This window comes from Myotis yumanensis, unplaced genomic scaffold (assembly GCF_028538775.1).
Source record: "Myotis yumanensis isolate MYYU_CA2020_CCGP unplaced genomic scaffold, mMyoYum1.0.hap1 SCAF_8, whole genome shotgun sequence".
Classification (NCBI taxonomy): domain Eukaryota; kingdom Metazoa; phylum Chordata; class Mammalia; order Chiroptera; family Vespertilionidae; genus Myotis; species Myotis yumanensis.
The window spans coordinates 50,823,025-50,839,226 of NW_027223759.1; the positions used below are offsets into that span (position 1 = coordinate 50,823,025).

Here is a 16,202-nt window from a genome sequence, read left to right on the forward strand (position 1 = left end):
TTTGATACCCCATGGGATCTTTACAACACAAAAGTGGAACTCTTGTCTTATGTAGCAGGTACCAAAACTAGGACAAGATTACCCTCAATGTGTGTCACAAATGCAGAAAGCATCACCAGCAGATTTAGGGGTGATTTAGTGATGTCATCAATCTATGAAGTAAAATTGTGGCAGATAGCCTATAGCTTGTTGAAACCCTCTGCACCATCCTGCATCCTGACTAGTGGTACCATGTGGCTGAAGGAGTACAGTTTTAGGAGACAGAACATTCTAATCTTGACTGCTTCCTAATTCTATATATGATCTTAATCATCTGGTCATGTAACTTCTAAAAGGAAGTGGGAGATCTCATAGGGATTTCTCCATTTCAAAGAAGAGTTTTTAAAGAGTCTTTAAAAAATCTGCCTTTCAAGAAAACATTATTTTACAAATGAAAAAATATATAGCCCACCAGGTGTAGCTTAGTGGTTGAGCATTGACCTATGAACCAGGCGGTCACGGTTTGATTCCTGGTCAGGGCACATGCCCAGGTTGGAGGTTCAATCCCCATTAGGAGGCATGAAGGAGGCAGTTGATCAATGATTCTCTCATCATTGATATTTCTATCTCTCTTTCCCTCTCCATTCTTCTCTGAAATCAATAAAAAATATTATTAAAAATTAGAAAAAATCTGTAAATAATATAATGCAAAGAAGACTCTGTTAAGTAAGCTAGTAAACCAAAATTCAAAATGATGTGGTAGTATAGAGAAAGAAGACTGTTTCTTAGCTCAGTGAGGAAGTGATGATCTAGTTTAGCCAATCCTTTTCAACTATAAATATTTTGGCTCGTGTTTCAGGTGGATTGCAGGCTTGTGCTCCTGCCTTAGCAAACAGGAAGACAAGCATCCTTCCTGTGGTGATCCTGTGGTCAAAACTGCTGGCCAACTTCTGTTAGGCACATCAGCTCCTAATAATTATCCACAAACCAAAATCGTTGTTTTTGGTAGAAGTAATCTGGCATCTGGGTGGATAGTTCTAAATAACTATTTTCAAGAGATGAGTTCATTTTCTGTGGGTGCATTTTGTGACTAGTTGAATGCAGGGTCAGTTTAAATATTAATGTCCTACTTTGATAGTGGTATGGCTCCTTTATGGCAGAGGTAGGTAGTCAGTAATTCCCACCCTCAAAATCATTGAGGTCAGGGTCATCTGTGATTTTTGTGCCAAATGCTGAGGTTTCAATTAAATACTTCAAGCATTTGAACTGATCCGAGGCGGTTTTGGAAAAGATCTTAGTCTGACTTAATACTAATATCCTGCCTTTGTAAAGATGTCATGGCTTCAGACACAACAAGGCTACTAGTCAAGTTAGTTAAAAAAACACACACAAATAAAAACAAACCAAAATACAAAAAACACACAAAAAACACGGCTTTCACAACTATGTGTTTTAAAGCATATGAACCTCTTTTCAACAATTTTGCCTTTTTCTGCGTCAAATACTGTACAAAGATCTCAGTTATACATTGTCTGCTGTGTGTTTCAACTCATGGATGCTAAAGCAGAATTACCTAGAGATAATTAATCACTGGTTCCTATAAATTCCTCCTTCAATTACATTGACTTCACTCTGTATTAGGCCCTGGGTATAAGGATTGCTAAAAGGTGGTCCTTCCAAAGAGAAATTCAGATCTAGGTATAAATGGAACCCTGATAACATCTTGAAGTCACTCTGCTCCTTAAGGACTTGATATAATTGGTCTGAACCCCTATTCTACTTTTTGTGAAATGTTCGATCCCCTGTATAATATTATTGTAAATTCCCAAGGGTTTATGTTGTTGGAACCACCTCTGGCTCTAACTTTACATATATATTATTTTTGGATTCTTATTTTTTAGTCTTTAACTTTTTAAATCTTTCTTTCCTTGATTTAACTCATCCCAAATCTACCAGGACATTGGTGATGATTTGTAGGCCACCAAGGAGAAGTTAGTAAGTATATCACATAGCCAGTAACTTAACATTTCAGGCCTCCTGTTGCCCTTTTAGCAACCCTGCCACTTTGACATTAAAAAAGAAATTATATATTTTTTATTGATTTCAGAGAGGACGGGAGAGGGAGAGACATAGAAACATCAATGATGAGAGAAAATCATTGATCGGCTGCCTCCTGCACACCCCACACTGGGGATTGAGCCCGCAACACGGGCATGTGCCCTGATAGGGAATCGAATCATGACCTCGTGGTTCATAGGTCAATGCTCAACCATTGAGCCGCACCGGCTGGACAGCCCTGCCACTTTGTGGTGTCCCTGCAGTCCTGTTCTTTTACCACTGGCTAGTTCCTCCTTCTGTCTCTTGCATCTTCTTACCCTTTTCTTCCTGCATTGGCTTTAATCCTGCATTGGCTTTAATCAGCTCTTTACAAAATATACATGGAATCTGACTAGTCTAAGTCATCACCGTCTCCCACCTACATTTTTGCAATAGCTTTGTAACTGTTCCCTTAGGCTATTCTAAGTATAACAATCAGAATATTATCCTCTTAAAATGTAAAGCAGATCACTCCTCAGAACTCTTCAGTGGTTTTCTAACTCAGTAAAATTCTTAGTCTTCACCAGGCTCTTAGGTCTTCACTGTAGCTAACTGGTTTCTGTTTTTCCTTAAACACGGAGAGTCCATTTCTGCCTCAGGGCCTTTGCATTTGTTAGCTCTGCCTTGAATGCATTCCCCAGATATCTCATTCCATTCGGGTCTTTGTTCTAATGGTATCTTTCTATGTAGAACATTTCCTAGCCTCCTTCCTTATTTTATTTTTTCATCATACTGCTTATCATTATCTGATATTCTGTATATTTGGCTTGTTCCTTTATCCTTTTCTCTCTAGATCACTGTTTCAAAAACTGTAGTATGCATTAGAATTAGTAGGAGTGCTTGTCAAAGCACATATTGCTATGCCTCACTCCCAGATTTTCTGATTCAGTGATCTGGGCTGGGACTGGGCAATTTGCTTTTTTAGCAAGTTCCCAGTGATACTGATGCTATGGTCCATGAATCACACTTTGAGAATCAATTCACTTGTCCATCCAATACAGTGACCACTCACCACATGTGGCTATTTAAATTGAATTTAAATGAAATGAAATTAAATTTAAAAATTCAGCTTGTTAGTCCACTAGCTCAGTGTATTTCAACTGCTCAACATAAGAATGTCCAAACGTACAACACATTTTATGAGTTTATTTGAGCCAAACTGAGGACATGCTTGGAAGCAAGATCTCAGGAATTCTCTGGAGAATGGCAGTTTGGCAGTTCTCTTTATGCATTTGGGGTCAAATTAGGGAAAGTAAGGAAGACTACATGAAATTCACTGGTGGTAGATTAAGGGGGGAGAAATCTGATTGAATAAAAGTAAAATGGAGAGAACATTTACTGTAAATAGGGATGGTATATGGGCAACAAGATCATGTGTGCCCTTGAGGATGGTTAGAGGGGTCTGGGAAAGGGGATTATTCTGGCATTTCAAATGTTTGTTAATCTAGATGCACAAGATCAATGGACAGGACTTGCCTAGGTAAAGATAAAACTTTTATGAAAGAAGTTATAGGCCTGGGGCGTGACTACCCACCATGACCTGCCCAGTTAGTAATTTATGTTCAGGTCACCCTGTGAGGTTACCTTTGGTCACTGAGCTTGTCAGATTCACTTCATAGTTTCTTTCTCATTCACAATAGCCACATGCGGTGAGAGTCCATTGTATTGGACAGCACAGATAGAGAAAATTTCCATCCTTGCAGAAAGTTCTATGGGCAGTGTTCTGGGGCACACATTACATGAATATGAATTTCTTTTCTGTCCCCTCCCCCCAGGGTTGTATCCTCACATTTGTATATCTGGTCCACGTGGAGTTTGCTATAGTGTAGGAATAAAGTAGATACATAACTTTTTTTTAGCATTTAAATGTATTTTAATGAGAATGCTTTTTTTATTGAGTGCAAAATCCTGGCCATGAGTGTGGTGACTATTCTCTGTAGATGCTGCTGACAGGAAGCTGAGCAGAGGAAAGACCAATACATACCATTTTTTTTTTTTTTCAATCAGATGGCTAGTCAGTTTTCCCAATACCAGTTGTTCAAAATTTAATTATGCTCCCAGAAATTTGAAATAGCATTATTAGATGTAGTAGTAAATCCCCATCTGTATTTGTGTTTGTTGCAGAACTTTCTGGTCTACTGCATTTATCTTTCAGGGTGTGGGAATATTTTCAAGACAAAATTGACTTCTGGAATTACTGAATAAAGATTTGAACCTAGAATTATAAAATGAGATAATAAAGTCAGAAAGAGTTCTGTGATTATTAGTTGCCTTTTGAAGAGGCATTTTTTATTAGAAAACATTTAGGTAGTGTTGAGTTCAAAGGTCAAGATATAGCTCTATGTTAGCATGAAAACTTTTTGCCGTGAAATCTGGTATAGTGTGCAATGACTTCTCAGTGTAAGAAATATCTAAACCTTTGGAGAATTTTTATAGAAATTTATTTAAGCTACAACTGGTGATAATTACAGGGAAGCAAAATCTCAAATACTTTGGAGAATTGACAGTTTTTCAGTTTCTTTTATGCATATAAAATTAAGGAGGGATCCTAAAGAGGATGACATGAAGGTGGGAGAAAGCAAGGCAGGGACTGAGTTACAGGATAATTAAGATTATGTGCTCTCCTGAAGGTGGTTATGCTTATTTCAAAGGTATATTAACCTAGATGCATAAAAGCAATGGACAGGGCTTGCTTAAGACAAAGATATGCCCAGTTAGGAATGTATGGTCTAATCACCCTGTGAGGTAACATTCCATAGAATCCCTTTTCACCCACAGATTATAGATGACCAAACTGATTGAGGCAGTAGGCCATTTTTATAATATTCTTGGCCCTATCTATTAAATAATAAAATTAATGTATCACAGATTAAAACAATAATTCATTAAGGCATATCAGAAGGGTTAAATATAGTGTGTTAAATTGTTCTTACTTTTTAAAAATGGAAAATGTTTTTCCTTAAATGTTTATATGTTTGTACATAAAAGGGTATCAAATGATAAAAAATAGGGATTAACCAACCAAACAAACAAACTTTACATCAATAGCTACTTTTGTCTTATTAACTTATATTGTGTATTTCTAAAATACTGAACATTTTGGTTTTTTAAATTCTAAAGAACTATACCTTTAAGAAATGATTTTCAAAATCTAAGTTTAGTTTTCATATGTATTACTTGACATGTTTCTATAGAGAGAGAAAGAGAGCTATAATCTGAACTTATCACCATTTACTCAGGCAATAGTGGACAGTGTTCCATTAGGTTGGCTGTGAAAGCTTTCTCTTCTTCCAGATCAACTGTATTTATAATTATACTAGAGGCCCAGTGCATGAAATTCGTGAACTGGTAGGGTCCCTGGCAGCTGCTGGCTGCCTGCTGGGTATGCCCTCCTTTCCCCTAGCCACCTGCTGTGGGCCAGGGCCTCCCTCCCTTCCCCTAGCCGTCCCTGCCCCCCTGGCCAAACTCCCAGACAAACTCCCAGTCAAGGGGACAATTTGCATACTATGCTTTTATTATATTGGATTGTATTTACCTAGACATTGCCTAATCCTTCTTAACCTTTTTTACTATCAGAAAAAGAAGGCACCATTTTCAAGTTTAGAATTGGTATGTAACATCAATTTGCTCACATAGCGTACTGTTACCATAAACTTCAACAATACCATTATGCTAGTCTACCTCTAGGTGAAATTTAGTATGTACTATCCAAAGCAAAAATTTGGGCTGTAAACAAATTTATGTATGAGCATGTTATGTCAAGAGAAGGACATAAAATTTCTAAGTATTATTGTGAAAGCATCTAATAAAGACATAGGGAACATATTTTGAGGACTGAAAACTTATTCCCGAGAACATTTTTTTTTTTTTACTGAGGGACTTCAAGTCTTTTATTCATTTTCCCTGATATATGTATAATAAGGTACCGCTTGTATGTAGGGGCGGGGGAGAGGAGGGAGGTGAGGGTACTATTGTAAAGCATACCTCTTTATCCTATGGAGATTGGAATGGCCTGAGGATGGGCAACAACCACCAAAAGCTGAGGTTGAGGTAGGGAGCTGAACATGGGGGACGGTTTGGGAATCTTTAAGTATTTTTGACCCCAACACTACACAATGTCAGACAACTACCCTTCCTTGGTGGGAGACTGCCTCTGAAAAAACTGAATCAGAGAAGCTAGAAACCTGGGAACTCCATTTAGGAGAATGGGCATGAGGTGCATATGAAAACAGATGTACTAAATTAAAATTGGCATATAAGTAGGGAGATTCCTAGCCTCATTTTCCTGTCTGAAAGCCATAGCCAGAATCATATCTCTAGTTATGAGGTTGAAGAATAGTTTGTGTGTTTTTTTGTTTGTTTTTACTGACATTTAAATATCTTAGTGGAAACATTAGTGGCCACCTGCTTAACCTCAAGTAAAACTCGTCAACCTGTACCTCAACCCATGGAAATAGGACCTTTACACAGTATTTAAGTGCCTCAGTCAACTTTAACAGTTGCTGAAATTGTTTTATGATCAGCATTACTTTTGTTTTACAGTAAACCTATGATGGACTTGCTGATATTCCTCTGTGCCCAGTATCACTTGAATCCATCAAGTTACACAATCGATCTGCTGTCAGCTGAAAAGAACCCCATTAAATTTAAGCCAAACACACCAATAGGAATGTTGGAGGTGGAGAAAGTAATTTTAAGGCCAAAAGTTTTGGATAAGAAGAAACCTACACCTATAATACCAGAGGTAAGAATTTCACTGTATATTTTGATGTCTTATGGCTAAAATACTAAGTTGCTTTTCCAGCCATTATCTTTAGTTCATTATAAATAAAATATAATCACCTTTCCTGGTCAAATTTGATGTGAATATGACTGTCATATTTTCATAGACCACTTTTTTTTAGGATTCAGTTGGTTATTGATCCTTGGGTTAAGTAGAATTTGGGAAATACTTTAGATTTTAGATGCTCTAAAGTGATCTATTGATCACTTGTCAGTATTAGAATCTGACAATTATGAATCATCTGTATTTCAGTCTACTCTTTTAAAACATATTTTATATGTACAGGAAGGTTTTAGAACTTTTTAATGAAAATTCATCTCTATCTCTATCTCTCTCTCTTTCCCCTTATTTTGATTCTGTAACTTGTTTCCTGGCCAGCATGGGCTCACTTCTTCCATGGCTCATTACTTCTATCTCTAAATAAACTTAAAAGAAAGGAAAGACATTTGTTTAAGAATTTATTAAAATATTTTTGGCTTCATTTACTTGGCAAGTGGTGGTTGTAACTTATTAACTTATACATTATTTTTCATTTGAGCTACACAATGGCTCAGTTTTCTGTAATGTATGGATTTTAAGCAAAAATTTTAACCAAAATATTCTAATATTATCAATTCTTTATATAATTGTTCTTTATAAGCAATAGAGGTAGAAGCTTATGGGTTTCAAGAAATATTCTTTCATTAGCAACAACACCAACCATTTTTAACTTCAGGAAATATATAAAGGTTTACATATTAATAGTTTATTTACAAATGACTTGAATACACATATTCTCACATTTTCTTTATATTCTTTTTTTAAAAAATATATTTTATTGATTTTTTACAGAGAGGAAGGGAGAGGGATAGAGAGAGTTAGAAACATCGATCAGCTGCCTCCTGCACACTCCCTTACTGGGGATGTGCCCGCAACCAAGGTACATGCCCTTGACTGGAATTGAACCTGGGACCCTTCAGTCCGCAGGCTGATGCTCTATCCACTGAGCCAAACTGGTTAGGGCTCTTTATATTCTTAAAAAATTTTTTTACAAATAAAGGTAATTTTTTTACAATTCTAAAACATACTTGCTTTCTATAAAAGGTGGTTGAATATTATTTAGGTTATTAGACTATATATCTAGATATATATGCTATTTATCTAGATAGAGATAGTATTATTTATGTGATAGCATGGCATAATATGTGGTGTTTCAGTTTTATGAATACATGTTAAGTTTGAGGATCTGCAATCTAGATTTCACTTAGCATGGTCACATGTTTCAAAGTTCTATTTATATACAGGATTTAATTCAGTTACATTAAAATGATCAAATGCTTAAAATCTCAATAATTTTGAATTAGAAGCATTAGCTATATAAATAAGGAACACTTTAATACTAGTTACTAATATATTAAAATTAACCAAAGTAGTAATAATAATAGTGACAATAGGTAGTAATAATAGCGAATGTTTATTTATTGTAATTTACTGTGTGCCAGACACTATGATAAGTGCTTTATTATTATTATTTTTTTAATTAAATCTTTATTATTCAGATTATTACATTTGTTCCTCTTTTTTCCCCCCATAACTCCCCTCTACTCAGTTCCCACCCCACCCTCTGCCCTTACTCCCCACCCACTGTCCTCATCCATAGGTGCACGATTTTTGTCCAGTCTCTTCCCCCATCCCCCACACCCCTTCCCCCCGCCCCAAGAATAGTCAATCCATTCCCTTTCTATGCCTCTGATTCTATTATAATCATGTTAAGTTCTTTGCGTGGATTGTCTCATTTAACTTATTTCAAAAAGAAGTTAAAAAATGTTAGTGTTTTAAACAAAATAACCCTTTTTTGACATCTAACAAACTATTAAAAAAGTAAATATTCCACAAATAAAGGATAGAATAAAACATGCATAATTCTGTATTATTATGTCTGTTTGTTAATTTTAGAGTAAATATTTTAAGGAACAAAGCAAAAATATCCATTTCTTTTTGGATTTAAATCTACTTAATACTTTACTATACAAGGGTATGAATTTAATCTATATTTAATAAGCAAACTGTTTCTAAGAATCTGATTTGGATTAGGAAGTAATATTAATCAATAAAAATCTTGCACTAAAATAAAAAATTCTGTGTATTGTATGAATATATACTTGTAGATTTCTCATTACTCTAGACATCATTGTAGAATGTTTATTTCAGTATATTATGGTATAACTATGGCTTTAATCTGTGTTTCAGAAAACTGTGAGAGTAGTGATCAACTTTAAGAAAACGCAGAAGGCAATAGTGAGAGTTAGCCCACATGCGTCACTCCAAGAACTAGCCCCCATTATATGCAGCAAATGTGAGTTTGATCCGTTACATACGCTGTTGTTGAAGGATTATCAGTCTCAGGAGCCACTCGACTTGACAAAATCTCTTAATGACCTGGGACTAAGAGAATTATATGCCATGGATATCAGCAGAGGTAAGACTTTTTGTTTTATTCATTTGACAGGATGTGCACATATGTATATGTGTATTGTGTTTATGTATAGTTTTTCTCAAGTTCATAATGTATATGTGTATTGTGTTTATGTATAGTTTTTCTCAAGTTCATAATGGCACTTTAAATGGATCCTATAGATAGAAGTCAATACATGGCATTGGGAATAAACAAAATATAATGTATTTTAATTTGATTTCAATTATTGAAATTGAAATAAGAATGTCTTTTTGATTTCAATTATTGAAATTGAAATAAGAACGTCTTTTTTAGCTATCATCACATTTTATACTTTTCCATCTACCTATGAATACTTTTTTTAGTGGAATTTAACTTAATTCTTAGTGGCTTGGAGATTTAAGTAGAAAATAAAAAATTTACATTTAAATTCATTATGGTTCTAATCAAGCATGAATTACTGTAGACTCACCATGATTTTGGCAGAGTCCTAATTATCATTCAAATTTGGAAGTTTCTTGCTAATTTTTTTTTCCTAAGGTCAGCACCCAAAATTAACTGGCTTAAAAAATGCATCAGTTTAGTTCCAAAATTTATCTAAATAGAAATACCAGTAGTTTGCAATATTAATCTATAAAGAAAAATTTAGTGTATTAAAATTAGATAATGTTGGTTTGCATGATGTCTAATAGAAAAATGCAAGCTTATTTACTCAATATGAATCTGTTTTATTAGGAGAGAAAAAGTTTAGTAAAGGAGGCAATTACTTATATCTTCTGTACATAGGGAACTTCACACTTGATCCTGAGATTGTACTTTATGTAAGTCTATAGACAACTATTGCAACTCAGTGATGTTATATACTTGAACAAACATCATCTTTAAGTCAATTTACCCTCTTTTACCCCCTCCTCTGTAGCCACTTCTGTTACTGCCTCCAATAAATCATCTTTACAAGGTAAGACATATGAATCAGTAGAAACAAAACATAATGTGAAATATCTATTTCTATTGGTAAATGGAAAGTAAGCTTCTAATTTTATTTTCTTTCTTAATATTACTAATGTGTAAAATTTTTTTTAACTGAGACAATCTTCATGTTTTATTTCCTGAAAAATAATTTATAAGGTTTTCCTTGATTTCTCAATTTAATACAATAATTATATTTTAAAATTAATATTAACCTAAGAATGTAAGAAATATATTCTTGACTCTCAGACAAAAAACGATTTTGCTAGGATCTTTATTGGGTACAAATGCTGATAGTTTGGTTGTACCCTGAAAGAATCTTAGATTATTTTCATTGAACTATTTTTCATAATAATCAGGGTATATTAATCATAAAGAATTTTTGCAACCATTAAGTTGTTTGTGAATATTTTGTAATAACTTGGAAAATGGCTTATACTAAAATTAGCTTTTAATGCAGGTGTAAAAAACTTTTACATGAAATTTCTGAAAGAAAACACATAAAAAATTTTATAGCGGTTACCTTTGGGTGGTAGGGCTATGGATGACTTTTCATCCTTTTCTTTATATTACAGAATTTTATAATGGAAATGTATTCCTTTCATAGTGAAAACTTTATTAAAAATAGCCAATAATAATAAAGTCTGGAAGTCTTCCACCCATTAAAAAGGAGTAGGCTCAGATAGTTGATTACTGTAATAATTACCACCCTACTAAAAAAAAAAAAAAAAAAAAAAAGAGCACAATAAAATGTACACATTTTCAATTTTTCCAGGGTACAATGAACGTCCCAATTCCAAGAATTAAGCCCACATAAATAATAGTATGATTATCTATTATTAGTGTCTAATGAATAGGAGTCTAATCAAAGGAATTAAAATTTCCTATGTAAAGTATATACTGGTTAATCAGAGGGCAGGCATTTGAATTGACAAGCTCATTTGACAAGTAGATAGGGCAGATAGCTTTATCTGTCTGGATTTAACCTTCTACTTCTATGACAATAAAGAGATTGGAAAAAGTTGTCTTTGTGGTTCTATTCCCGCAAAATTTATTTTGTTACTTTTACTTGGCTTTTGCTCCTACCTTTGCCATTCAAGTGAATCCCATAATCTTGTTGGCCTCATTTTGAAGATGCTGAATGCATTGATTTCAAATACCCCTTCCAGCCAAAAACATATGTGGTTTATTCAGAGTATTAAGTGTTATGAATATAACCATAAGACATTGGAATAGGAAAATTAAGAAAGCTCCTCTGACAGTGTCAAAATCTATAGGGTTAGTTCAATTGCTGTAAATACCTCCCCCCCCCCCCCCCCGGCCCCCATCTCCTAACTTTATCTGATATGATCGGGAAGTTTAGAATTTTGCATGCCATTACTTACAGCCTCTCTTCTGGAAACAGGAAACTACAACTATAAGAAATAATGTGGTTATATTTATTGCACTGTACCAGTATGTGAATTTTCCATCTACTGTTCCAACTAAATTTCATTGTGTATTTATACATTCAATTAGTGGAGAATTCTATCTTAAAATGAATTAGTAGCATTCCTTTAAAAAAAAGTCATTAAAAAATGTTCTTTAAATGGAAATCAGTTTCAGTTGTACCATTTAATGTCCATGTGTTTTGGACATTATTCAAACTCTCCGATCACCTAGGTCCTCAGATATGTAATGGGGTGATACTATCTGCTTCCATTCTTTACATCCCACAACTTAGAAAAAGGGCTCAGAATGATAACTTATGATATCTGCCTCACAAAATTGTTCCAAGAAATAAATTAGGCATGTAAAAAATCTTTAACCATGGTGTGCTACCACATATCAATTACTATTAGTTGTTAGCATTGTCAATAAACTCATGCTATCAAATGCATATTGCTTATTTAAGATTTGAAGGATCAGATTTATAAAGTTTTATTTTGTGAAATATATTTCTCCTTATGTTAGTAGGGCATATTGCGTTAATTTACTAGTAGTTATTGCTTTCCTGGGATAGCCCTACTTTGTCATAATTTAATTTTTAAACATTCCTTTTTAAATAAAAATACTATACATTTACCCCTAAATAATAGGTAAATATAAGATTTTAATTAAGGCTATACATTTGCTCCTAACTGCTACTTTACCTATATCCCACCAGTTTCTAGATATAATACTTTGTTTCCTATGTCACTGAGACTACACTGTGATTTACCATAAAGCCCATATGTTTCTTAGTAGAGATGCTTTTAAAAATTTATAGATCTCCACTCCTTATCTCTCTATTAAAATATTTTTTCAATTTATTTATTGAGTAAACCAGGTCATTTGTCTTACAGAATTCCCCACATTCAGACTGTTACTAATTGTGTCCTATGATGCCACTTCACATATTTCCCTATCTTATTTCCTATAAGTTGATAGTTAAATCTAGAATCTTGTTGAGATATTTTTGGCAAGAATATTTCATGGGTGGTATTGTGTAGTTCCATTTGCAGACATATAATCACAAGTTATCTTTTTTTTATGTTAGCCATATATAATTATTGCTATATTGTAGTTAATTAAAATTTGAAAAATGGTCATTATCTATTGCAAACATTCCTTTAATTATTAGTTGAGATATTTCTAAAAAGGCAAATTTCCCCATGTCGGCTATTTGTCTACCTACGTAGAATTCATTCAAAAAAGGCAGGAAAGTGTGATTCTTTCCCTTCATTAGTTTTTAAAATAATGGTTACCTATAAAGATGAACAATGAGGACCAATTACTTTTTTTATATCACTATGAATGCATGGAATTAAATATAGGTGTTATGTTTCAGTTTGTTGAGTTATTTTTTTAAAAAATATATGTTTTTATTGATTTGAGAGAGAGAGGGGAAGCAAGAGGAAGAGAGAGAAACATCAATCGGTTGGTTGCCTCCCATATGTTCCCAGACCAGTGACAAAACCCAAAACCTGGCCATGTGCCCTGACCAGGAATCGAACTGGCAACCTTTTTTTTTTTTTTTTTTTTTAATATATTTTATTGATTTTTTACAGAGAGGAAGGGAGAGAGATAGAGAGTCAGAAACATCGATGAGAGAGAAACATCGATCAGCTGCCTCCTGCACATCTCCTACTGGGGATGTGCCCGCAACCCAGGTACATGCCCTTGACCGGAATCGAACCTGGGACCTTTCAGTCCGCAGGCTGACGCTCTATCCACTGAGCCAAACCAGTTTCGGCTCGAACTGGCAACCTTTTGATGAACAAGACGACACTCAAGCAACTTAACCACACCGGCCAGGGTGTTGAGTTATTCTTAAGTCCAAATTGTCTGGACTTTTGCCAGTAGAAACCATATGAGATTTATCCTTGAGTTATTTTAAAACCACCCCAGTTGACTTTGATTGCTTTCTCTCTGGTATGACTAGATATTACAGGTTCATCTTTGATATCAACAAATAATCAATCATTCTTAAGCAATCATAGTTCCCATTAGTGGGAAATGGTAGAAAGACAATCTGGGCCAGGTGACAGCACTGTTGGACTTGTCTTTGTTTGTAGGCTCTTTCAGTTGACATTCAGAAAGACTTTTTGGAGAGTGAAGTATTACATATGTTACCTTGAGGCTTGAAATTTGTCATTCTAATTAAAGTGTGATTTCTTTTAATCTTGCTACAATTGACATTTGGGATCAGGTAATTCTATGTTGTTGAGGGGCTGTCTTGGACATTGTAGTATGTTTAGCTGCATCATTGGTCTCTACCCAGCAGATACCAATAACACATTCTCCTCACCCTAACCCAGCCGTGGGCAAACTACAGCCCGCGGGATGGATCCGGCCCGTTTGAAATGAGTAAAACCAAAAAAAGAAGACCGTACCCTTTTATGTAATGATGTTTACTTTGAATTTATATTAGTTCACACAAACACTCCATCCATGCTTTTGTTCCGGCCCTCCGGTCCAGTTTAAGAACCCATTGTGGCCCTCGAGTCAAAAAGTTTGCCCACTCCTGCGCCTAACCCCTCAGTGTGACAACCAAAATTGTCCCCAACATTTTCAAATGTCTTTGGGGGTGTGCAGGGGAATCACCCCTAGTTTAGAACTATTGGATTAAAGGAATATCATTTATGAAACATATAATAAAGTACTAAGAAACTATAATGAATCATGTTTTAGAGAATAAAACATTTTATCATAGTTTAGCTCTGACACAAAAATATAGTTCAAAATAAACAAAGGGACAAATTGTATATAGCAATTTTATATCTCATTTAATTTGAAACTTTGTACTTTGAAATGTTGGTAATTATTTGTAGAACACAGACTTTCAAGTTACAAAGAATTGAGTTTGTCATAGCTCTGTAATTTTTTGATTATTCACCCTGAGTAAGTATTTTAATTTCTCTAAGCTTTAGTTTCCTCCACTGTGAAATAGAAACAATAATACTAAATTTACCCATTACTTTGAGAATTGAATAAGATATAAGGTGTCTAGAAGAGTACATGGTTCATGGTAGACCATAAAGAGTAGCTCTTATAACAAAACACATTTTTCAAAGGCAAGTAATTGTGAGAAATCTTGGAAATGAACATATGATGAACAAAAAGGCCCTCTTTTTCTATTTTAGAGTCCTGCCAAATACCACAAAACTTCGACATTATGAAGGAGAAAGAAAATAAAAAGTTTTTCAGCTTTTTTCAGCGCAGTAAGAAAAAGCGGGATCAAGTAAGTATTTCCTTATTTATCATTTTATAAGATTCTTCGAATCTGTTTTTAATTACATTTGCTTTTTTATCTTGAATTTACATAGAGATCTTGCCTTTTCATTCTTTATTAGACTGCAAGTGCCCCAGCGACCCCTCTAGTGAGTAATAATCGCCCAACTTTTACAAGGTCCAATACCATTTCCAAGACATACATTTCGAACACCCTGCCGTCGGACGCACCTAAGAAGAGGCGGGCTCCATTGCCTCCGATGTCAGCCTCTCAGAGCGTCCCCCAGAACCTCGCTCACGTCCAGGAGAGGCCAGCTTATGGTGTCATGAAATCCATGAGTATGGATGAGACAGATAAGGTGCGGAATTTTGTTTTGTTTTGTTTTAGGCTGGGCACAGGACCATCTATTTTTCCTCTTACCTACCTGTCTTTTTCCACATAGGCTACTAATAAGGTTAGTAACAGTTACTAATATGCAATAAGGTGAATAAGTAGTCACTAGTAAGATTAATGCTGGGAAGAGGTTCTCTAGATATGTACAGTTCTATGATGCAGTAAAAAAATAAATATATTGCCCAGCTGGCATGGTTCAGTGGTTGAGTGTTGACCTATGAAACAGGAGGTCAAGGTTCATTCACGGTCAGGGCAGATGCCCAGGCTGAATCCTCAGTAAGGGGTGTTCAGGAGGCAGCTGATCAATGATTCTCTCTCATCATTGATGTTTCTATCTCTCCTCCCTTCCTTTCTGAAATCAATAAAAAACATTTTTTCAAAGAGTAAATATATATATTTTAAGTAGCTTTCACATTCAAGAAAATCAGTCATCTGTAAACCGTAAAGTGCTAGTCTATTAAGGAATAACTGGAGGCTTTTGCTTGTATCTATTAGGAATGGAAATATTCATTTTTGAACATTTTTCTTTTAACAGCAACACAATCTTTGTGTCACTTTCATGAGTTTCCAACTGGATATATATTTTTTACTTTACTCAGAGAGTCTCAGGGAGATATACTGGCATCTGCCTGGTACATAGATACTCTATAGTTTTTAAAAAATATCTTTACATAAAATGTATTGCAGTTTGTTTTATATATTTTGATGTTCAAAGCACTGTTCTAGGTATACTTTTCCCCCAAATTTTCTAATTATTGCTCCTCTTTAATCCCAGATTTTCCCGGAGTATGCTGTTTTGTGGAAATCCATTTGCAAAATTACTTTTCATGCCCATAAAAATCTGTACTTTCCTT

At 34.7% G+C, this 16,202-nt stretch overlaps 1 protein-coding gene across 5 annotated transcripts in view; it reads left to right on the forward strand.

Moving 5' to 3' along the window:
- The window catches only part of COBLL1 (cordon-bleu WH2 repeat protein like 1), a 146,374-nt gene that overhangs the window by 91,600 nt on the left and 38,572 nt on the right, over window positions 1-16,202 (forward strand). For 3 of the 5 annotated variants that reach the window (XM_070422847.1, XM_070422850.1, XM_070422849.1), the window contains exons 4-7: window positions 6,619-6,820; window positions 9,089-9,317; window positions 14,867-14,964; window positions 15,077-15,313. In XM_070422847.1, coding sequence (XP_070278948.1) covers window positions 6,619-6,820; window positions 9,089-9,317; window positions 14,867-14,964; window positions 15,077-15,313 — 766 coding nt within the window. Of the gene's footprint in view, window positions 1-6,618; window positions 6,821-9,088; window positions 9,318-10,212; window positions 10,252-14,866; window positions 14,965-15,076; window positions 15,314-16,202 lie in introns of all 5 variants that reach the window. The other 2 variants (XM_070422846.1, XM_070422848.1) reach the window with 1 other exon arrangement.